At 46.0% G+C, this 24935-nt stretch overlaps 1 protein-coding gene across 3 annotated transcripts in view; it reads left to right on the forward strand.

The window, feature by feature from the left end:
- Positions 1-8618: 8618 nt before the first annotated feature.
- The window catches only part of cspg5 (chondroitin sulfate proteoglycan 5), a 72516-nt gene continuing 56199 nt past the window's right edge, over positions 8619-24935 (forward strand). Inside the window, exon 1 of one of the 3 annotated variants that reach the window (XM_033020342.1) lies at positions 8619-9007. In XM_033020342.1, the coding sequence (XP_032876233.1) occupies positions 8842-9007 (166 nt within the window). In that variant the 5' untranslated portion in view covers positions 8619-8841. The remainder of the gene's footprint in view (positions 9008-24935) is intronic. The other 2 variants (XM_033020340.1, XM_033020341.1) reach the window with 2 other exon arrangements.

Genomic DNA, 24935 nt, shown 5'->3' on the forward strand with positions numbered 1-24935 from the left:
TGGCTCGTAGGGCCGAATGGCCTACTCCTGCACCTTTTGTCTATTGTCTATTATCTGCAGTTCCTTGTGGCTCTCCCCTCTTCTGATCGTATCATGGAAAGAAGATCATTGATGAAGCATGTGAAGATGGTTAGGTTCAGGACTTATGGCGGAGGATCTGCTGAAGTGACATCACAGGACCGGGATGAATGGGCCCAGAGTGTGAAGCTTTTTCCCAGATACCATGATGCCACATTTGGTTGAATACTGTCCTTGATGCCAAGGACAATTACTCTCATCTCACCTTCTTGGTCCTTGGTTCATTATCCTTAACCCTAACCTTAATTCTTGAGTCAGAGGGTGGTGAATCTGTGGAATTCTTTGCCACAGACGGCTGTGGAGGCCACAAGTCAGTCGGTATTTTTAAGGCAGAGATAGATGGATTCTTGATTAGTACGGGTGTCAGGGGTTATGGGGAGAAGGCAGGAGAATGGGGTTAGGAGGAAGAGATAGATCAGCCATGAATGGATGAAAGAGTAGACTTGGTGGGCCTAATGGCCTAATTCTACTCCTATCACTTATGACCTTATGACCTTATGATGGGCGGCCGAGAACAAAGAAAGACCCGGCAGGGGGCGGAGCCGCCAAGAACTAGGTGGGACCTGAAAGGGACGAATAAAATCCCCACTTGCAGCCGCACAACAGATGTGTGAACATAGCACAAAGTAGATATCATAATAAACAAGAAGTTCAATGAATAAGATTCTGAGAGGGGCTTAATTCTGGAGATGTTCTGAGGGGGTTTAGCTTGTGGGAAAATTGAGAATAAGTAAATAGAGTCCCAGAATTAGGGATTGGCTGCATGGGATCTTGTTTAGTAAGAGCATTCATTAAAGGTTATAGATCGAAGTCAGGATAATGGGGTTGAGAGGGAAAATAGATTAGCGTGATTGAATGGGAGAGCAGACTCGATGGGCTGAATGGCCTACTTCTGCTCCTAATGCCCGGTGGTTTTATGGACCGTGGTGAGGGGGAATTGGATCAGAAGTAGCAGCATCTTTAGCCACACTGTTCCAGTGCTGTCTCGATACGATTTGATCCCAGGAGGGAAATTGGTTTGCCAACAGTCATAAAACACAACCAGATACATGAAACATGAAATTAAAGTGGAACCAGTCTGTTGCTGAAGGTGCTCCTCAGGTTGACCAGTGTGTCATGGAGGGGGTGAGCTGTATTGTCCAGGATGCTCTGCAGTTTGAGGAGCATCCTCTCCTCGAAGTCCAACCTCCAATGAAGCCAACTCCACTCCCAGTACCTGGCCTTCCTGATGAGCTCAGAAGGTTGTGAATCTTTGAGCAGTGAGTTTTTAATTGTATCAATTTAAATTGATTAATGGCTACGTGGGTTCAGCAGGGAAAGGGAGATCTCATAGCATCACACAGAGTGGAAATGGGCCCTTCGGCCCAACTTGCCCACGCCGACCATCATGTCCCATCTACACTAGTCCCATCTGCTTGCATTTGGCCCTGATCCATCTAAACCTATCCATACACCCGTCCAAATGTTTCGTAAACGTTGCAATAGTACCAGCCTCAACAACCTCCTTTGGCAACTCGTTCCATACACCTACCACCCTCTGTATAAAAAAGTTACTCCTCAGGATCCTCTTTCCCCCCTCACCTTAAACCTATGGTCCTCGATTCCTCTACTCTGGGCAAGAGACTCTGTGTATTTAACCCATCTATTCCTTTTGATTTTGTACACCTGTACAAGATCACCCCTCATTCTCCTGCACTCCAATAAGTAAAGCCCTGGCCTGCTCAACCTCTCCCGATAGCTCAGGCCCTCGAATCCTGGCAACATCCTGGTAAATGCAGGATGAGAGGGAATCTCATTGAAACATATAAGATTTTTAAGAGCTTGGACACGCTAGAAGCAGGAAACATGTTCCCGATGTTGGGGGAGTCCAGAACCAGGGGCCACAGTTTAAGAATAAGGAGTAAGCCATTTAGAACGGAGAGGAGGAAACACTTTTTCTCACAGAGAGTTGTGAGTCTGTGGAATTCTCTGCCTCAGAGGGCGGTGGAGGCAGGTTCTCTGGATTCTTTCAAGAGAGAGCTAGATAGGGCTCTTAAAGATAGCGGAGTCAGGGGATCTGGGGAGAAGGCAGGAACGGGGTACTGATTGGGGATGATCAGCCATGATCACATTGAATGGCGGTGCTGGCTCGAAGGGCCGAATGGCCTACTCCTGCACCTATTGTCTATTGTCCACTGTCTGTAAATCTTCTCTGCACCCCTTTCCAGGTTGACAACATCTTTCCTCTAACACGGTGACTAATGATCTGATCAGCATTGTTTTGGTTTAAGGGTGAAGCGAGAGTGAGGGACCACACACATAGCTGCTACTTCACCAGCTCTTTGCTCTCATGGCCTCACTGTAAGATCTCTCCTGATATCCGGGCCAGAAGGTATCAACGCGGCCAAGAATAGATTCACAACAAAATTAATTGGCTGCGAATTCCTCTGCAACATGCAATGTGCTAAATACATGCAAATTCTTTCTTTCATGCGCTGCCTTTCTAACCGACGCCAAGTCTTGTTGCATCCACCTTCACAACATCTGCCCCCTGTCCTCGCTGTAAACCTCCTCCATGTTATTCTGTCACTTCAGGCACATAACCTAGTCTGAAGTCACCACTTCCGGCATCTCCTTTTTTGACCTGCCACTTCTTGCTTCCATTACTCCTTCTTTTCATTTTCCAATTTTTGTTTAAAATTCAAGCTCATTGGGACGTTTTCCACTGTAGGATTGCATGAGAATCACATGAGATCTGCAGAGCTGAATTGTTTTTGCATCAATGCTGGATCTTGGTGTGTGAAATAATAAAATGTTGCATGTAATATCGCGAACAAAGAGCGTGGAAGATGAAAGGGGAATGGAGCTGAATTATCTAACACAGGCAGCTGTCAATGGAGACCAATAAATCTTATTGCAAAACACAAAATGCTGGAGTAACTCAGCGGTTCAGGCAGCATCTCTGGAGAAAGAGGATGGGTGATATTTCGGGTCAGACTTCTACTTCAGCCTTTACACCCTTCACCAAACGTAGAAATACCAGGATCTGTTTGTTTGTCATCAAAATAAAACACATTTCTCATGAGTGGCTCTCCAAAGTGATTTGGGATGTGACCCTTCAACGTTGTCCATTCCCTCCGCAGATGCTGCGGGTCAGGCAGCATCTCTGGAGAAAAGAAATACGTGTTTAAGAAGGAACTGCAGATGCTGGAAAATCGAAAGTAGACAAAAGTGCTGGAGAAACTCAGCGGGTGCAGCAGCATCTATGGAGCAAAAGAAATAGGCAACGTTTCGGGCCGAAACCCTTCTTCAAACTCAAAAGAAATACGTGATCTTTTGGGTCGAGACTCTTCATCAACTTCTGAAGAAGGGTCTCGGCCCGAAACATCGCCCATCCTTTTTCTCCACAGATGCTGCCTGACCCGCTGAGTTACTCCAGCACTGTGTGTCTACGTTCCGTCTGTGTCGAGGCCGCTTGGCTGGTGTGTCTTCGCCACCAACTTGAATCGAGAATCTACAAGCCATGGTGTCTCTCGTCTACTGTCGCCCACTCTCGACCTCGTCAGGACGCCTCCTCCGTGTCAGATATCAATCCGCACCCTCTCCCTGTTCGCATGAGCTCACAGCGGCCTTTATAACGTCCTCGCCGTTGCATTAGGTCTAGGACACATGGGCGCAGACTGAGATTCCATCTTCTCCATCCACCCTCTCGCTGGTGGACTTCCTCCCTGATCTCTCCCTTATGGACATTCTCCATTCCCTATTGAAGGAGGGTCCTGACCCGAACCATCTTGGTTCTTGGTTTCTTGGTCCTCCAAAATATTCCAAATGGAATTTAAACTGGAGGTGGTGAAGGGAGGGCTTAAGCCAGAAAGGGTTATTGGGAAGAAAGAGCTACTTTAAATTTAGTTGCATCTGGTTGGGTAACTATAGTTGGGTGGAGATTATTCCATGTTGTAATTGTGCGGGGGAAGAACGAATTGCTGTACACATCTGTCTTTGTAGCTGGGATCACAAATTGGATCGAATGCCCTCGTCTGCTCCTAATTGGTTTGGGTTTAGTGTAGGTCTTGTAGTCAATGTCGAGCTGACCATTTAACATTTTGTAAAAACAGGTTAAACGGTGAGCTTCACGTCTGTCTTGGAGAGGGTTCCACCCCAGAGAATTTAGAAGTTTGGTGACACTCGCTTCTCTCTCATAGGTGTTAGTAACAAATCGAGCTGCCTGTCTTTGGACACGTTCGATGGAAGAAATGCTTTTATTTGTGTCCATCCATGTCCATTCCCTCCTCAGATGGATACAGAGTGCTGGAGTAACTCAGCGGGTCAGGCAGCATCTGTGGAGAACATGGATAGATGACGTTTCGGGTGGAGACCCTTCTTCAGACGCGCAGATGCTGCCTGACCCGCGGAGTTCCTCCAGCACTTTGTGCTTTGCTCAAGGATCCAGCATCTGCAGTTCCTTGTGCCTCTTTGCTCTCTTTGATTTCAGAGTGATGTGGTTTCTGCTCATTTTTATTGAAAGCTCTATTAGTAATAACCCTTGGGTGTCAAAGGTTATGGGGAGAAAGCAAGAGAATGGGGCTAGGAGGGACGATAGATCCAATGGCGGAGTAGACTCGATGGGCCGAATGGCCTAATTCTGCTCCTATCACTTATGACCTATTAGTCTCTTAGTCGCTGTCGCCCCATTCCCTTCCCATTTAACTGATTATTGGCCTATTATCCGATAGGTTGTTCAGTCTCTCTCTCTGCCCCATGTTCTGTGCTCTCTCTCTCCCCCTCTCCTCAACTCACTGTCTCTCCCACCCATTCCCCTCTCTCTCTCACTCTCTCTCTCTCTCTCCCTTCAATCAATAGTTTCGAACCCTGATGTTTACATTGTCTTTCTCCCTCCACCCAGTTCTTTTGATCCAATGACTCGCTCTCGAGGGGTCGGTGATAAAACGCTCAGGTCCCGACAGGGAGAGGGGAAAGGAGGATATTTGAAATTCCTCCATCATTCCCCTTAATCAGCGCGATGTTGAACGATTCTAGTTCAAGGTTAAAAGGAAAAACAGGTGTGAGACACTTTAGAGCAGTGGGGGCCAGTCATGGAGAGTAGCGATGGGAGCATCTTGATTGGGCCAACCAAATTGGTAACAATGCTGAGGAGGAGGATTTCCTGCAATGTATACGGGGTGGGTTTTTAAACCAATAATAAGAATTTAAGAACCTTTGGCCCCTGGTTCTGGACTCCCCCAACATCGGGAACATGTTTCCTGCCTCTAATGTGTCCAAACCCTTAATAATCTTATATGTTTCAATGAGATGCCCTCTCATCCTTCTAAACTCCAGAGTGTACAAGCCCAGCCGCTCCATTCTCTCAGCATATGACAGTCCCGCCGTCCCTGGAATTAACCTTGTAAACCTACGCTGCACTCCCTCAATAGCAAGAATGTCCTTCCTCAAATTAGGGGACCAAAACTGTACACAATACTCCAGGTGTGGTCTCACTAGGGCCCTGTACAACTGCAGAAGGACCTCTTTGCTCCTATACTCAACTCCTCTTGTTATAAAGGCGAACATACCATTCACTTTCTTCACTGCCTGCTGTACCTGCATGCTTACTGACATACAGTGACAGTTAGGAATGAAACATAAAACATTAAACATTAATAATAAATATGTAGAGGAACCGACTAGAGGACGGGCCATCCTAGACTGGGTATTGTGTAATGAGGAAGGATTAGTTAGCGATCTTGTTGTGCAAAGCCCCTTGGGCAACAGTGACCATAATATGGTGGAATTCTGCATTAGGATGGAGAGTGACACGGATAATTCACAGACTAGGGTCCTGAACTTGAATTAAGGAGACTTTGAAGGTATGAGATGGGAATTGGCTAGGATAGACGGGCAAATTATACTTAAAGGGTTGACGGTGGAGATGCAATGGTAAAGATTTAAAGACCGCATGGATAAACTCCAGAAATTGTTCATCCCTGTCTGGCGAAAAAATAAAACAGGGAAGGCAGCTCAACCGTGGCTGACGAGGGAAATCAAGGATAGTGTTAAATCCAAGGAAGAGGCAAATACATTGGCCAGAAGAAGCAGCAAACCAGAGGACTGGGAGAAACTTAGAACTCAACAGAGGAGGACAAAGGGGTTAATTAAGAGGGGGAAAAGAGCATGAAAGAAAGCTTGCGGGGAATATAAAAACTGACTGTAAAAGTTTCTATAGGTATGTAAAAAGGAAAGGATTAGTGAAGACCAATGTAGGTCCCTTACAGTCAGAGACAGGTGGATTTATAATGGGGAAACAAGGCAATGGCAGAAAAGTTAAACCAGTACTTTGGTTCTGTCTTCACTAAGGAAAACACAAACAATCTCCCAGAAATACTAGGGGACCAAGGATCTAGTGGGAGGGAGGAAATGAAGGGAATCCACATTAGTCAGAAAATGGTGTTGGGTAAACTGTTGGGACTGAAGGCAGATAAATCCCCAGGGCCTGATGGTCTGCATCCCAGAGTACTCAAGGAGGTGGCCCTAGAAATCGTAGATCCATTGGTGACCATTTTCCAATGTTCTCTCGACTCTGGATCAGTTCCTGTGGACTGGAGGGTAGCCAATGTAACTCCACTTTTTAAGAAAGGAGGGAGAGAGAAAACAGGGGAATTATAGACCAGTTAGTCTTACATCAGTAGTGGGGAAGATGCTGGAGTCAATTATTGAAGATGTTATAGTAGCGCATTTGGAAAGCAGTGACAGGATCGGTCAAAGCCGGCATGAATTTATGGAGGAGAAATCATGCTAGAATTTTTTGAGGATGTAACAAGTAGAATGGATAAGAGAGAGCCAGTGGACGTGGTGTATCTGGACTTTCAAAAAGCCTTTGACAAGGTCTCACACAAGAGATTAGTGTGCAAAATTAGAGCACATGGTCTTGGGGGTAGGGCATTGACATGGACAGAGAACTGGTTGGCAGACAGGAAGCAAAGAGTAGGAATTAACAGGTCCTTTTCAGAATGGCAGGCAGTGACTAGTGGGGTGCCACAAGGCTTGGTGTTGGCACCCCAGTTGTTTACACTATATATTAACAATCTAGACGATGGAATTAAATGTAACATGTTTAAGTTTGTGGGTGAGGCAAAGCTGGGTGGCAGTGTGAGCTGCGGGGAGGATGACTTGGATAGGTTGGGTGACTTGGATAGGTTGGGTGAGTGGGCAGAAGCATGGCAGATGCAGTATAATGTGGATAAATGTGAGGTTATCCACTTTGGTGGCAAAAACAGGAAGACAGATTATTATCTGAATGGTGCCAGGTTAGGAGAAGGGGAGGAGGCCTGGGTGTGCTTGTACATCAGTCACTGAAAGTAAGCATGCAGATACAGCAGGCAGTGAAGAAAGCTAATTGCGAGAGGATTTGAGTTTAGGAGCAAGGAGGTCCTACTGCAGTTGTACAGGGCCCTGGTGAGACCGCACCTGGAGTATTGTGTGCAATTTTGGTCTTCTAATTTGAGGAAGGACATTCTTGCTATTGAGGGAGTGCAGCGTAGGTTCACCAGGTTAATTCCCAGGATTGCGGGAATGACATAAAATGAAAGAGTGGATCGACTGGTCTTGTATTTGTTGGAATTTAGAAGGATGAGAGGATATCTTATAGAAACATATACAATTCTTAAGGGATTGGACAGGCTAGATGCAGGGAAAATGTTCCCGATATTAGGGGAGTCCAGAACCTACGGTCACAGTTTATGAATAACGGGTAGGCAATTTATGACTGAGATGAGAGTTGTGAATCTGTGGAATTTGCCATAGAAGGTAGTGGAGGCCAATTCACTTGATGTTTTCAAGAGAGAGGTCTAACGGAATCAAGGGATATGGGGAGAAGGCAGGAACGGGGTACTGATTTTGGATGATCAGCCATCATATTCAATGGCGATGCTGGCCGACAATCGAAGGGCCACCTCCTGCACCTATTTTCTATGTTTTTAATTCAACGTGCGTGTGTGTGTGCGTGAGTGCGTGAATCAGAGAGTGTGTGTGAGTGAATATGTGTGTGTGTGTGTGTGTGTGTGTGCGTAATTGTGTGTGAATAAGGGTGCGTGAGTGTGTGTATAAGTGAGTGTAATTGTGTGAGTGTGTAAATAAGTGTGTGTGTGTGTGTAATTGTGTGAGTGAATAAGTGTGTGTAATTGTGTGAGTGTGTGAATGTGTGTGTGTAATTGTGTGAGTGAATACGTGTGTGTGTAATTGTGTGCGTGTGTGTGAATAAATGTGTGTGAGTGTGTGTATAAGTGAGTGTGTAATTGTGTGTGAATAAGGGCACGTGTGTGTAATTGTGTGAGTGAATACGTGTGTGTGAGTGTGTGTGTAGGTGAGTGTGTAATTGCGTGAGTGTGAAAATGTGTGTGTGAGTGAATAAGGGTGTGCGAGTGTGTAAGTGTGTGTGTGTGTACAAGTGAGTGTGAACGCCCTCGCCATGCCTCGGTAACGCGTCACCGGGCTGTGTGTGGTTCATGTGCCGGTTGATCATCCAGGTTGTGAACGGATTAGGTCTCCGCTGCCCCGCTCTCTGTGTCTCTGTGTGTTTGTGTCACTCTGTGTGTCCGCGGGCAGCGGCTCAGGCGAGGGGGACGGGCGGGGGGCTGCGTCGCTACGTCTGCAACAGTCAGACTGGGAGAAACCCACCCACCCACCATCATCTCCTCATCTTTACCCGGCAACGCGGTCCCACCCGGCGCCTCCCCGCCCCCTCCTCTCCTCTCCTCTCCTCTCCTCCCCAATCAAACCCCATTCCGAGTGATGAGGATTGAGGAGGCGCTCGGGCGGCGGAGAGCGGCTGGGAGCCGGGCTGACTGCGGACAGAGAAGCACCGGCATGGCCAGGACCGAAGACCCCGGGCTCAGACCCGGACTGGCTCTGCTCGCTTGCGCCTTCTCCATCCAGTTCCTGGCAGCCGCCGTAACCGGTGAGTAACTCGGGGTCTGTGGAACAGAGAGGGGTGCTGGGCGCTAATGATGACCCCCCCCCCTCTCTCTCTCTCTCTCTCTCTCGTACACATTCACACTCTGTCTCTCTGTCTCTCACACACATTCATATATACACACACACACACACACAATGTCTCTCTGACACACTCATATAGACACACACACTCGCACTCTGTCTCTGTCTCTCTCACACACACACACACTCTCTCTGTGTCTCTGTCTCTCATACACACACTCCTCACATTCTCTCACACACACACACACACACACACACACACACACAATGTCTCTGACACACTCATATACACACACACACCCTCACTCACTCTCGCACACGCTCTCTCCTTCTCTCACACACACACACACACACACACACACACACACACACACACACACACACACACTCGACCTCAGCCACAATTGTCCCCCGGGAGCGTTTGTCCCTCCGTCGGATTTCACTGCGCACAACCTCACACATGCCGACCGACATGCAGGTGGTGAAAAGCCGCTTGCAGCCCAGGGGGCTGGAGGTTCGGACGCCGGTCTCGCCTTGCAACGTGGAGCAATGATTTATCCAGGCGAGCTGCCCACGGGGAAACATCCACTTCCCACAGAAGCATCTCGGATAATGAATGGGCTTCAGATCATTCGACCCATCACTGAATCTCGCCTGACATTCCTTCAATGCGCCCCATCTCTCCAGCCCTGTGAAGGGATGCTGGATGGAAACGTCTGTGCTTGGATGTGGGAACAAGGAACTGCAGATGCTGGTTTATACCAAAGATAGACACAAAGTGCTGGAGAAAGAGCGGGTCAGGCAGCATCTCTGGAGAAAATGGGATGGGTGACGTTTCGGGTCGGGACCCTTTAGAATATTGCTTGAATATTGGGAATATGTGGAGATTTGGCTGCCTGTTGGTATACACTATGCAGGGTTTGATATGAACCCATACATAGATCGGGTAACATCGATTGAATGATAAAGGCTTCGGTAATTTCATACTATGATATAGATTATATGTGTGGCATTTGTGTACAGATTGGATATTCCTCTTTAGATAGGCTTGGTTGGCGTGTGGCATATGGTTTAAGAATCTGCCTTACAAAATATACCGATTATATTATCCTACACGAATCTGTATTGAGTGTATTATATGGAATACACAGAGACTGAGATAGGGTTGACTGGTCGATGTTAAGATCGGCAATATAGCCTTCAATAATTCGACAGGAGCAGATTATGGAAACTTTATATAGGGCGTGGATGCGAGATAGGTGGTGAAGAATTGAATTCAGTTTGAGTAGTGAAATATATTATATAGATGAAGTGTGTGTATGGTACACGTGTTGAGCTTAATGCTGGACATAGATCGGATGGTACCGTTTAGATTGGTGATTTCGATGGTATTTTTGAATGGGCAAAACAGGATGATGCAGATTTGGGAGAAGGGGGGGGGGGGGGAATAAGACCGATTCATGTAGATTTGGAATTGGTTGACACAAAACCAAGTTTTTCCCGTGTTCCAAACTGAGTCCACGTTATAGCGGGGAATGCAGCCTCGTGTCTTTTTGTCCTTTGCTTCGCTGCTGTGTCAGAATGCTTCGGTTAAAATGTCTGCTGTGAGCTGGGCTGGGCTGGGCTATGTCCACCAGAGGTAGCCGGCGTTGCCAATGTTCTCACTGCTCGGTATGTCTTCTCTATTGGAGGCACGGCCGCCCCCCTTTGAAGGGGCGGGCGGGGGAGCTTGAAGTGAGAAGTCCGCAGCCGCTGACTGGTCAATCTTTTTCAGACAACAGATATCCCTTTATTCACAACGGTGCGGACTACATCTTCAGCCCACCCTGGCAATCAGTACAACGCGCCGTGTGCCTGTACAACGCTCTGTGATATTACACCCATTCATTACCGCACATAGACTTTGTGTGGGAAGGAACTGCAGATGCTGCTTTACACCTAAGACAGACGCAAAATGCTGGAGTAACTCAGGGGGACAGGCGGCATCTCTGGAGAGAAGAAATGGGCGACGTTTCGAGTCGAGACCCTTCTTCATCGGTCTTCAGCCCATCATTTTGTGTCTATTTACAGTGTACATACTATAAGGAATCGGTTTTAATCGCCATATTCCAGATCCGTACCATCGATATGTATCCTTTCATACCTCTAGAAACATAGAAATATAGCTGGAGTAGGCCATTCGGCCCTTCGAGCCAGCACCGCCATGCAATATGGTCATGACTGATCATCTAAAATCAGTACCTCGTTCCTGCTTTTTCCTCGTATCCCTTGATTCCTTTAGCCCTAAGAGCTAAATCTAACTCTCTCTTGAAAACATCCAGTGAATTGGCCTCCACTGCCTTCTGTGGCAGAAAATTCCACAGATTCACAACAGTCTGGGTGAATTTTATTTCCTCATCTCAGTTCTAAATGGCCGACCCCTTATTCTTAAACTGTAACCCCTGGAATCCCCCAACATGGGGATCATTTTTTCTGCATCTAGCCTGTCCAATCCTTTAAGAATTTTACATGTTTCTGTAAGATATCCTCTCATCCTTCTAGATTTCAGTGACTACAAGCCCAGTCAATAGACAATAGGTGCAGGAGGAGGCCATTCGGCCCTTCGAGCCAGCACCGCCATTCAATGTGACCATGGCTGATCATCCACAATCAGTACCCCATTCCTGCCTTCTCACCATATCCCTTGACTCCGCTATCTTTAAGAGCTCTATCTAACTCTATCTTGAAGGCATCCAGAGAATTGGCCTCCATGGCCTTCTGAGGCCGAGAATTCCACAGATTCACAACTGTCTGGGTGAAAAAGTTTTTCCTCATTTCCGTTCTAAATGGCTGACCCCTTATTCTTAAACTGTGGCCCTAGTCGACCCATTCTTTCATCATATGTCAGTCCCGCAATCCCAGGAATTAACCTGGTGAACCTATGCTGCACTCCCTCAATAGCTTGTGAGGTGAGGTGCTTGAGGAGTATAAAGAATGTAAAAAGAATCTTAAGAAAGAAATTAGAAAAGCTAAAAGAAGATACGAGGTTGCTTTGGCAAGTAAGGTGAAAGTAAATCCAAAAGGTTTCCACAGCTATATTAATAGCAAAAGGATAACAAGAGATAAAATTGGTCCATTAGAGAGTCAGAGTGAACAGCTATGTGCAGAGCCAAAAGAGATGGGGGAGATATTGAACAATTTATTTTCTTTGGTATTTACCAAGGAGAAGGATGTTGAATTATGTGAGGGAAGGGAAGCAAGTAGGGTAGCTATGGAAACTATGAGGATCAAAGAAGAGGAAGTACTGACACTTTTGAAAAATATAAAAGTGGATAAGTCTCCGGGTCCTGACAGGATATTCCCTAGGACATTGAGGGAAGTTAGTGTAGAAATAGCAGGGGCTATGACAGAAATATTTCCAATGTCATTAGAAATGGGAATAGTGCCGGAGGATTGGCGTACTGCGCATGTTGTTCCATTGTTTAAAAAGGGTTCTAAGAGTAAACCTAGAAATTATAGACCTGTTAGTTTGACGTCAGTGGTGGGCAAATAATATGATGAATATAATTGTGAGTGTGTTTTTTTAATGACACTGGAGCAGAGGCTGCAGAATAGCTAGAGAAAGAAACATCTCATAGTACCTAGGTCTGCATGGACTTCAATTCATAAAATGTCAACCTCTATTTAATGTCAATGAGACTTACACTGTAATTTACTACCATTGAGAAGAGTTCAAGTTCAAGTGGAGGGTCAGGCAGAGGCTATAGAAAAAAAAATCTCATAGTCATTAAGTCTGCATGGACTTCAATTCATAACATTTCAACCTCTTCTTAATGTTAATGAGAATAACACTAGGCTACTACCATAGAAAAATTAGTTCAAGTTCACATACACCAATTCATTTCTACAGAAATATCAACCATTTCTGACCATTTCTCACTCCAATGGAAGCCTATAAAGTGCGATCAATATCCCTCCATTTTTCTCCCGTGGTCGGGACCTGGAAAATGGCTGCTGCGGACGGCACTATGTAAATGTGAGTGAATGAATGAGTGAGTGAGTGAATGAGTGAGCGAATGAGTGAGTGAGTGAGTGAGTGAATGAGTGAATTAATGAATGAATGAATGAGTGAATGTACAGCTTCCAAATCTCATTTTTTCACATTATAAAAGGGTGCAATTAAATTAATTAAAGTCCATACAGATAGATTTTCATAAATTCAGACTTTAGATCTTACCTTTCAGTTCCAGTTGATTCACAAAGTTTGACTGCAGCACCTCAGCAGCGACTTTGCTTTCAAGACTTTCTTCCTCTTCTATCCACTTAGCAGCACATTCTTCAGCCTTCTTAATGCTTTTCTCACTAAATTCAATTACCCTGCTGCAAGTTTCCACGACATGTATTCCACAGAACAACAAAGAACCTTCATCTGAATCTCCAGTAAAACAGGCATCAGTGAAGTCCTCTCAGCCATGTTGTGTGCTAGCCTGAAGCAAAGCGCGTGATTGGCCAACTGGCAGACAACTCAATGTTAAACGTGCTTTGATTGGACTAAAAATACCCGACATTTTTCCGTTTTTTCTCTAATTTAATAAAAATGTGCAAGTCTTGTTCATGACTAGTTTCAGGGGAGATTTATATAATATTTTTACACAATATGTGAAAATTTCATGTAGTTCTGTGACTTAGGTCACGAAACACTGGAATAAATCTCCTTGGCCCACAGCCTATTTGATAAGGTTCCACATGGAAGGTTGGTTAAGAAGGTTCAATTGTTGGGTATTAATGGTGGAGTAGCAAGATGGATTCAACAGTGGCTGAATGCGAGATGCCAGAGAGTAATGGTGGATGGCTGTTTGTCAGGTTGGAGGCCGGTGACTACTGGGGTGCCTCGGGGATCTGTGTTGCGTCCACTGTTGTTTGTCATATACATCAATGATCTGGATGGTAGTGTGGTAAATTGGATTAGTAAGTATGCAGATGATACTAAGATAGGTGGTGTTGTGAATAATGAAGTCGATTTTCAAAGTCTACAGAGAGATTTAGGCCATTTGGAAGAATGGGCTGAAAGATGGCAGATGGAGTTTAATGCTGATAAGTGTGAGGTGCTACATCTCGGTAGGACAAATCAAAATAGGACGTACATGGTAAATGGTAGCAAATTGAGGAATGCAGTAGAACAGAGGGATCTAGGAATAACTGTGCATAGTTCCCTGAAGGTGGAATCTCATGTAGATAGGGTGGTAAAGAAAGCTTTTGGTGTGCTGGCCTTAATAAATCAGAGCATTGAGTATAGAAGTTGGGATGTAATGTTAAAATTGTACAGGGCATTGGTGAGGCCAATTCTGGAGTATGGTGTACAATTCTGGTCGCCAAATTATAGGAAAGATGTCAACAAAATAGAGAGAGTACAGAGGAGATTTACTAGAATGTTGCCTGGGTTTCAGCAACTAAGTTACAGAGAAAGGTTGAACAAGATCGGTCTTTATTCTTTGGAGCTCAGAAGGTTAAGGGGGGACTTGATAGAGGTCTTTAAAATTGTGAGAGGGATAGACAGAATTGGCATGGATAAGTTTTTTCCATTGAGAGTAGGGAAGATTCAAACAAGAGGACATGATTTGAGAATTAAGGGACAAAAGTTTAGGGGTAACATGAGGGGGAACTTCTTTACTCAGAGAATGGTAGCTGTGTGGAATGAGCTTCCAGTGGAAGTGGTGGAGGCAGGTTCGATTTTATCATTTAAAAATAAATTGGATAGGTATATGGACGGGAAAGGAATGGAGGATCATGGTCTGAGTGCAGGTAGATGAGACTAGGTGAGAGTAAGTGTTCGGCATGGACTAGAAGGGCCGAGATGGCCTGTTTCCATGCTGTAATTGTTATATGGTAATATGTTATATGGTAATATGGTTATTGCCACTCTGCTGTAGATGAGTGTCAATCATGTTATGAGTCATGCCTCCTTGTACCATGTTGGTCAGTGGCTTTGGCAGTGTGAACACAGGGATGAAGCTTCATTCTCGGGGTAAGGAGTTGGTCATTTAGGATAGAGATGGACAGAGTCATCTTTACTCAGAGGCTGGTGAATCATTGGAATTCTGTAGCCCAGAGAGCTGTGGAGGCTCCTTTACTCTCTGTACGAGTATATTAATAGATTTTTAGATTTTAACTCTTAGAAACATAGAAACTGGGTGCAGGAGTAGGCCATTCAGCCCTTTGAGCCAGCGCCACCATTCAATGTGATCATGGCTGATCCTCCAAAATCAGTACCCCGTTCCTGCTTGTAGAGGTGTACAAGATAATGAGAGGAATTGATAGGGGAAATGCACCCAGACTAGGGGGATCAAGAACCAGAGGATATAGGTTTAAGGTGAGGGGGGGGGGGGGGAGATTTAATAAGAATCCGAGCAGCAAAACTTTTTATATATATTTATTTTACAGAACCATGCACATGAGGCATTTTTATGGACGCACCTAGCACTTTTACTTTTACTATTTACCTGATTGGAGAGTCAAATGCAACAAAATTTCGTTCAAGGTGCACTGTGTCTAGGTGTATATCTGAATGACAATAAAGTTTTCATTCATTCATTCATTCATTCATTCATTCATTCATTCATTCATTCATTCAGCAGCCTTTATACACAAAGGGTGGTGGATGTATGGAACAAGCTGCAGGAGGAGCTAGTTGAGGCAGATACTATCGCAAGGTTTAAGAAATATTTAGATACGTAGATAGACACAAAGTGCTGGAACAACTCAACGGGTTAGGCAGCATCTCTGGAGAAGAGGGATGGGTGACTTTTCGGGTTGCAACCCTTCTTCAGACTGCCACAGGTCTTTAGACAGGTACATGGATAGGATAGATTTTGAGGATATGGGCCAAGCATGGGCAGGTGGGATGAGTGTAGATGGGACACGTTGGTCGGCATGGGCAAGATGGGCCGAATGGCCTGTTTCCACACTATATGACTCTCTGACTCTAAGTGAGTGGACAGAGTGGATGTGGAGAAGATAATTCCACAAGTGGGACAGTCTAGGACTAGAGACCACAGCCTCAGAATTAAATTATGTTATTTTGGGATGGAGATGTGGAGGAATTTCTTTAGTCAGAGGGTGGTGAATCTGTGGAATTCTTTGCCACAAACAGCTGTGGAGCCCAAGTCGGTGGATATTTTTATGGCAGAGATAGATAGATTTTTGATTAGTACGGGTGTCAGAGGTTATGGGGAGAAGGCAGGAGAATGGGGTTAGGAGGGAGAGATAGATCAGCCATGATTAAATGGCAGAGTAGACTTGATGGGCCGAATGGCCTAATTCTTTCCCATCACATGAACTTATGACCTCACTGCTCCACGCCAGCATCCTTTGTTGCCTGTTTGCATCTCTTTTTGCTGCTCCGCTTCCTGTTCCACTCAGCATCTCCTCGATGCTTCCTTGTTGCTTTCCCTGTCCTTCCCCTCATGGCCTCCTCACTGATTGCCTTCTCACCTCCTTGCTAACTCCCCCCCCCCCCCCCCCCCTTTCTTGCCTCACTGCCCCCTCACTGCCCCCCTTGCTGTCTCCTCACTGCTTGCCTCGCTGTTCCACTGGTTGTCACACTGTGACCTTCACAGCCCCCCCTTGTGTCCTCTACCTTCACCCCTCCCCCTTGCTGCCTCCCCACTGCTCCACTGACTATTTCCTCACTGCTCCTCAGAGGGTGGGTCATTCACTGCAGGAAACCAGGGTTGGGATCTGCTATTTGAGGAGCTGGTGTAGTTGAGTTTCTGCTCGCTGTTGACTCCTAAGATATCAATAGACAATAGACAATAGGTGCAGGAGTAGGCCATTCGGCCCTTCGTGCCAGCACCGCCATTCAATGTGATCATGGCTGATCATCCCCAATCAGTACCCCGTTCCTGCCTTCTCCTCATATCCCCTGACTCCGCTATTTTTAAGAGCCCTATCTAGCTCTCTCTTGAAAGGATCCAGAGAACCGGCCTCCACCGCCCTCTGAGGCAGAGAATTCCACAGACTCACCACCCTCTGTGAGAAAAAGTGTTTCCTCGTCTCCGTTCTAAATGGCTTACTCCTTATTCTTAAACTGTGCTTAAGTGGCCCCTGGTTCTGGACTCCCCCAACATCGGGAACATGTTTCTTGCCTCTCGCGGGTCCAAATCCGTAATAATTTTATATGTTTCAATAAGATACCCTCTCATCCTTCTAAACTCCAGAGTATACAAGCCCAGCTGCTCCATTCTCTCAGCATATGACAGTCCCGCCATCCCGGGAATTAACCTTGTAAACCTACGCTGCACTCCCTCAATAGCAAGAATGTCCTTCCTCAAATTAGGGGACCAAAACTGCACACAATACTCCAGGTGTGGTCTCACTAGGTGAGACAATGGTGGGGAGAAGCATGGAAGCGTGTTGGTGTGGGGGGGGGGGGGGGGGGGGGGCAGGGGGTGGTTGGGGGTTGTGGGGGGCGTCTTTAGAGGCAATGACTAAGAGGTGGTAATACCCTTGAATGTCATGGAAAAAAGTTCACACCTTAGACCTTCGTTTGTTGTAGAGTTGAGTTGGAACTGTCATAGTCTTAAGGTTTTTAAGTTACAGCGTGGAAACAGGCCCTTCAGCCCACCGAGTCTGTGCTGATCGGAGATCACCCCATACACTGGCACTATCCTACGCACAAGGGACAGTTTACAAATTTTACAGGAGCCAATAAACCTACAAACCTGCACAAATTTGCACGCGGTCACAGAGAGAACATACAAACTCCGTACAGAAAGCATCCGTAGTCGGGATCAAACCCGGTTCTCTGGTGTGTAAGGCAGCAACTCTACCGCTGCACCAACTGTGGGAGTCCTGGTTGAAATTTACGAGTCGTCCTTAAATACAGGAGAGGTGCCGAAAGACTGGAGGGTGGCAAATGTTGTGCCTCTGTTCAAGAAGGGATGTAGGGAAAATCCTGGGAACTATAGGCTGGTGAGCTTAAGATCTGTAGTTGGAAAGTTACTGGAGAGTTTTCTGAAGGATAGGATATACAGGCATTTGGATGGGCAAGGGCTGATTAGATATAGGCAGCATGGTTTTGTACGTGGGAGGTCATGTCTCACAAATATGATTGATTTTTTTAAAGACGTGACCAAAAAGGTCGATGAGGGCAGAGCTGTAGATGTTGTGTACATGGATTTCAGTAAGGCATTCGACAAGGTGCCGCATGGTAGGCTGCTCTGGAAGGTTAGATCGCATGGGATCCAAGGAGAGATAGCTGAATGGATAGCTAATTGGCTCCATGGAAGGAAGCAGAGGGTGATGGTGGCAGGTTGCTTCTCGGACTCGAGGCCTGTGAGTAGTGGTGTGCCTCAGGTTTTGGTGCTGGTCCCGTTACTGTTTGTCATCTACATCAATGATTTAGATGAGAACATACAGGGCAAGATTAACAAGTTTGCTGATGATACAAAAGTGAGTGGTTTTGCAGATAGTGAAGATGGTTGTGAAAGATTGCAGCAGAATCTGGATCGATTGGCCAGGTGGGCGGAGGAATGGTTGATGGAATTTAATATAGAGAAGTGTGAGGTGTTGCATTTTGGGACATCGAACAAGGGCAGGACCTACACAGTAAATGGTAGGCCTCTGGGTAGTGTTGTAGAGCAGAGGGATCTAGGAGTACAGGTGCATGGTTCCTTGAAGGTTGAGTCATAGGAAGATAAGGTGGTCAATAAGGCTTTAGGCACTTTGGCCTTCATCAGTCAGAGTATTGAGTATAGAAGTTGGGAGGTCATGTTGCAGTTGTACAAGACGTTGGTGAGACCGCATTTAGAATATTGTGTTCAGTTCTGGGCTCCATGATATAGGAAAGATATTGTCAAGCTTGAAAGGGTTCAGAAAAGATTTATGAGGATGTTGCCAGGACCAGAGAGTGTGAGCTATAGGGAGAGGTTGAGTAGGCTGGGTCTCTATTCCATGGAGCGTTGGAGGTTGAGGGATGAGATTATAGAGGTGTATAAAATCATGAGAGGAATAGATCAGGTAGATGCACAGAGTGTCTTGCCCAGAGTAGGGGAATCGAGGACCAGAGGACATAGGTTCAAGGTGAAGGGGAAAAGATTTAATAGGAATCCGAGGGGTAACCTTTTCACACAAAGGGTGGTGGGTGTATGGAACAAGCTGCCAGAGGAGGTAGTTGAGGTTGGGACTATCCCATTGTTTAAGAAACAGTTAGACAGGTACATGGTACACAAAAATGCTGGAGAAACTCAGCGGGTGCAGCAGCATCTGTGGAGCGAAGGAAATAGGCAAAGTTTCGGGCCGAAACCCTTCTTAGACAGGTACATGGATGGGACGGGTTTGGAGGGATATGGACCAAGTGTAGGCAAGTGGGACTAGTGTAGCTGGGACATTGTTGGCCGGTATGGGCAAGTTGGGCTGAAGGGCCTGTTTCCACACGTTTCACTCTATGACTTGAGGAATACTGTACCAGGGAATACGAGTTAAACTACACCTATGAAGAGCTCTGGTGAGACCCAAACTAGGACACAGTGAAAAGCCCTGAGAATGACACCACAGGAATTTGATGAGGACACACAAGGCAAGGACTACATGTTAAATAGAATTACACCAAGAAGTATCGAGAAATAGTAAGATCCTAAAGTACATGTCCATAAACATTTGTTCACTGGAGGGGCCATATCTGGTAGAAAAGGTTAACGATATATGTGTAGGAAGGAACTGCAGATGCTGGTTTAAACCGAAGATAGACACAAAAAGCTAGAGTAATTCAGCGGGACACACAGCATCTCTGGAGAGAAAGAATGGGTGACATTTCGGGTCGAGACCCTTCTTCAGATATATGGGATACTCAGCATTTATAGGACAAGGTATAAAAGCAGGGAGATCATTCTCGAACTAACGCCTGCTTGGCCACCAACTACAATGGATGTAGTGTCACTAGAGAGGGCATGGGGAAGGTAAAGGGGGGATATTCAATCATAGAAAGATAAAGCAGGGAAACTGGTCTTTCAGCCCACCGAGTCCACATCGTCCATCGATCTCCCGAATCACGCAAATTCTATGTTATCTCACTTTCTCATCCACTCCCGACACACTGGGAACAGCTTACCGAAGCCAATTAATCTGCAAACCCGTACAATTTTTAAACGGGGAGGGGATCGGTGCCTCTGGAGGAATCACATGCGGTCACAGGGAGAATGTGCTAACTCCACACAGACAGCACCCGAAGTAAGGATCAAACCCGCGTCTGTGGTGCTATGAGGCAGCAGCTCGGCCACCCATTACACCAGGATTGCAGCACTATTGTTATGAGAATCTATGTGATTTTTTTGAAGTGAAGGAGAATTTAAAAAATATGATTCCAGTTTACAAAGTTATAGGATATCTGTCTTGGGTGAACAGAAAAAAAGCAGTTCCTCTTCATTAATACTTAAGGTATACTGTATAAGGTTGACAAGTCAATTGGCAGAAGGATCAGAAGGAAGTTAAGGGAATTTTCTTTCTCTCATAGTATACATTCAACGCATTAAAAAATGTGTTGGATCATCACCTGAAGAGCTGTATCCTTCAAAGTTCAGACTGGGAGTTGGGAAGGGTAGAGGTCATATGCTGGAACATGGGCTTGGTAGGATGGGTGTCCATTGATGTACGGCTGTGTGACTCTAGAAAGCAAAGTCAAAGTCGTACTGCATGTAAACAGGCCCTTCGACCTAACTTGTCCACACTGACCAACATGCCCCATTTATACTAGTCCCACCCGCCTGCGTTTGGCCCATATCCCTCCAAACTTATCCTGTCTATGAACCTGTGCAAATGTTTTTTAAAAGTTGTGATAGTATCTGCTTCAGCTACCTGCTCTGACAGCTCGTTCCATATCCTAACACCCTTCCTGTACAAAAGTTGCCCCTCAGGTTCCTGTTAAATCTTTCCCACTTCACCTTAAATCTATCTCTGGTTCTTGATTCGCCAACTGTGGGTAAAGACTGCATTTACCCTATCTAATCCTCTCATGATCTTATATAAGTTTCTATAAGATCACCCCTCATCCTCCTGCATTCCAATGAATAATGCCCTTGCTTGCTCGACCTCTCCCTAAAGCTCAAGCCCTCGAGTAATCTAGATGGCTTAATTTAACCAGCAAGGACATATTGGGTTGAAGGGCCATCTTCTACTGCAGGTTTGACAAGCAGAAACGTAAACCTGGTACCCCCTCCCCCCCTCCCCAACCAACACAGCCAGACCCCAGTCTGCAAAGAGTTTGTCTGCAATTGAGTTTAGAAGGATGAGAGGGCATCTCATTGAAACATATAAGATTGTTAAGGGCTTGGACACGCTAGAGGCAGGAAACATGTTCCCGATGTTGGGGGAGTCCAGAACCAGGGGCCACAGTTTAAGAATAAGGAGTAAGCCATTTAGAACGGAGACGAGGAAACACGTTTTCTCACAGAGAGTGGTGAGTCTGTCACAGAATTCTCTGCCCCAGAGGGCGGTGGAGGTCGGTTCTCTGGATACTTTCAAGAGAGAGCTAGATGGGGCTCTTAAAAATAGTGGAGTCAGGGGATATGGGGAGAAGGCAGGAACGGGGTACTGATTGGGGATGATTAGCCATGATCACATTGAATGGCGGTGCTGGCTCGAAGGGCCAAATGGCCTACTCCTGCACCTATTGTCTATTGTCCATTGTCTATTGAACCCTTCTACACCCATTCCTCCCCAATCACCACTTCATACCTACTTAAAGCAAGACTCCAGTCTGAAAAGACTGGACCCTTTCCCATGAATCCCTCTCCAATCACCACTTAACACCCAATTACAGCCTGACTGCAAAAGATTGCAGCCTCGTCCACCACCCACCATCTTCACACTGTGTTTTTGATTGTTGTTTTTGGATTGAATTCTGTTTTTAATTTGTGTCTCTGTGATGTCTTTATTACTTGTTATATTCCGATTATATGTTATTCCGATTACTATGTAAGGTGTCCTTGAGATGTCTGAAAGGCACCCATTAAATAAAATTTATTATTATTATTATTATCACATCAATCTGGCCACTTCTCCATCATCAACAATAAAAATAGAGGCAGTAGAGAGGCTGTTCAGAAGACGGAAAAGCCGTAGATCTCAAGGACCGGACAATGTTTCCCCCTCCACACTCAAGCTCTGCCGAGCAATTGGCACCGGTCAACACAGACATTTTCAACCAGTCCCTGCAAACATGTACTGTCCCTGCCTGCTTCAAAGTCTCCACTATTGTCCCTGTACCCAAAAAACTGGCCTTAATGACTACAGGCCTGTCGCACTGATCTCTGTAGTCATGACGACCCTTGAAAGGTTTGTGCTGGCCAAGCTGGAAAATGTCACGAACTGGACCCTATGCAGTTTGCATATCGGGCCAATAGATCTGTGGATGACATAGTCAACCTGGGCCTGCACTTCATCCTCCAGCACCTAGACTGCCAGGGGACCTGTAGATTGGCTATTTCATACTAGCCAATTATAGTGTTTGTTAGTAGTGACTCCGCCTATTATGTGCTTCATATTATCAAGAGCTTGCTTACGCTAGTCAGTAGTAGTAGCAGCTCGGAGATGTAATGTCTGCAGACCCTTGCTGTAAGTAGATTTAATAAACATGTGTTGTATCTTGATGTGTGTTCAAGTTGACTCATGGTGTCAGAGAGTGAATCTTGCCCATCGCTTATGTTTATCCGGCTTTATTTTCTTTTGATTATTTTGTGTATTTGTTATCTCCATCATGGCAAATTCATGTTGCCGTTAAAATCCTTTGATCTTTGATTCTGACATTGCTGAACTCTGGCGTCTTTTTGAGCGTGACTACACTCATTCTGCTCACATCGTACATCACAATGACCTGCCCGAGGTGTGTGCCTCTGTACTGCTTAATTTGGCGGGACCTGAAGCAATGAATCGTGCCGATAACTTCACTTTTTCAGGTCAGAGTGCCTGTTAAGACAATCGACGACCCTGCGGTTTTGATCAGAAAGTTCAGGTAGCTGTGTGACCTGCCCTCAAACTACATTATTGAAAGGACCAAGTTCTATGCTTGTTTGCAGCAGGTCGACGAACCAGTTGAACGTTTTATCAGTAACTTGAAGCGCATGGCTGCACGCTGTCGATTTCGTGATTTAATGGATGAGCTCACCCGAGATAAACTTGTTGGAGGAATGCTTGATAGCAAGCTGCGAGGTGAGCTTCTTCGTAATACTGACTTAACCCTTGAACAAGCAGAGCATGCTTGTTGGATTTCTGAGATAACGTCTCCCCACACTGACTCTGTGCCCCTCGGTCACTATTTGCAGCATAGTGTTCATCTTGCAGACTTCTCCTCTCACAACCCCTGCTCCGGGTCTGCTGTTCGTTGTCAAAATTGCATCTATTTCCATGCTATGGGTCGTCAATTCTGTGCTGCCTATGGGAAAGTCTGTAATTTCTGCAAGAAATTAGACCACTTTGCTCGGTGCTGCCGTTCCCGTGTGACTCCTGTAGCTTCAAGGACGAGCCTGCACCTGCTTCAACATGAGCTTACTGATAATGATTTCCAAGAGCCTGACGCCATCCCCCGCACCACTCTCAGAGAATACAGATACCAGTTCTGCCATCCACTGTCTCCTCCCTTCTAATGAGCAACTTGACCCTGAGGTAACCATGTTTGTGAATAACAGGCCTTTGATCGCTAAGGTAGACACTGGCGCCAAATGCAACGTCATCTCATTAAGGGAGTTAAAAAAAATCTGTAATGCTGAACATATTGACAAGGCCTCCGCAACGCTTCGGGCTTACGGGGGAGAAGTTCTACACCCACTTGGACAAGCTGATTTAAAGTGCACCATCGATGAACAGACCCGTACCTTACAGTTTTATATTGTTAAGTGAGATTCAGAGACTTTGCTCGGTATCATTGCATGTCACGATCTAGGCCTGGTTTACTTTGGCCGCGCTGTACATAAACTCTGTCTCGCTGACGGGCCCACTCAACAGCTACTCTCAATGCAAAGAACTGTTTAACGATGAGCTTGGCAAGTTGCCTATCAAATACCACATTGGTGTTGATCCCAAAGTCACTCCTGTGGTCCGAGCGCCACATCGTGTTCCGTGTGCCATGCGTGACCGAATACACAATGAACTCAAGAGCATGGTCTCCATGGGTGTTATTGCAGAAGTTACTGACCCGTCTGACTGGGTTCCACCATGGTGGTTGCAACAAAGAAAAACAAGGAGGCGATCCATATTTGCATCGACCCCAGAGATCTTAACCCCGGTCATTTCCCCATTTCCCTCCCCGGTATTTTCTCCAGTGAAAGGAGGTGAGGCAGACTCGTACCACACACGAGATGGACGGGTTTGTAGGCCACCCGTTAGATATGGCGATTTTGTGTAATTTTGCAAATGTATTATTAACATTCCACCTATATTGCTTAGCCACCAATGACCTATGCGAGGATTTTGTTTGTTGATTTTAGCTCTGCATTCAACATCATTGTGCCAGAGCTACTACACTACAAACTCTCCCAGTTGACTGTGCCTGAACCCCTCTGTCAGTGGATCACCAGCTTCCTGACAGACAGGAAGCAGCATGTGAGGCTGGGAAAGCACATCTGAGACCCGCAGACCCTCAGCCCACTTACCATCAACAACACCACAGTCACATCTGTGGAGTTTTTTACGTTCCTGGGACCCATCATCTCCAAGGACCTTAAGTGGGGGGCTACCATCGACTCCACAGTCAAAAAGGCACAACAGAGGATGTACTTCCTGCGGCAGCTGAGAGAGCACAATCTGCCACAGGCAATGATGGTCCAATTCTACATGGCCATCGTAGAGCCTGTCCTCACCTTCTCCATCATGGTCTGGTTTGACTCAGCCACCAAGCACGACATTCGGAGGAGGCTGCAGCG

The sequence above is a fragment of the Amblyraja radiata genome, chromosome 4 (genome assembly GCF_010909765.2).
Source record: "Amblyraja radiata isolate CabotCenter1 chromosome 4, sAmbRad1.1.pri, whole genome shotgun sequence".
NCBI lineage: Eukaryota > Metazoa > Chordata > Chondrichthyes > Rajiformes > Rajidae > Amblyraja > Amblyraja radiata.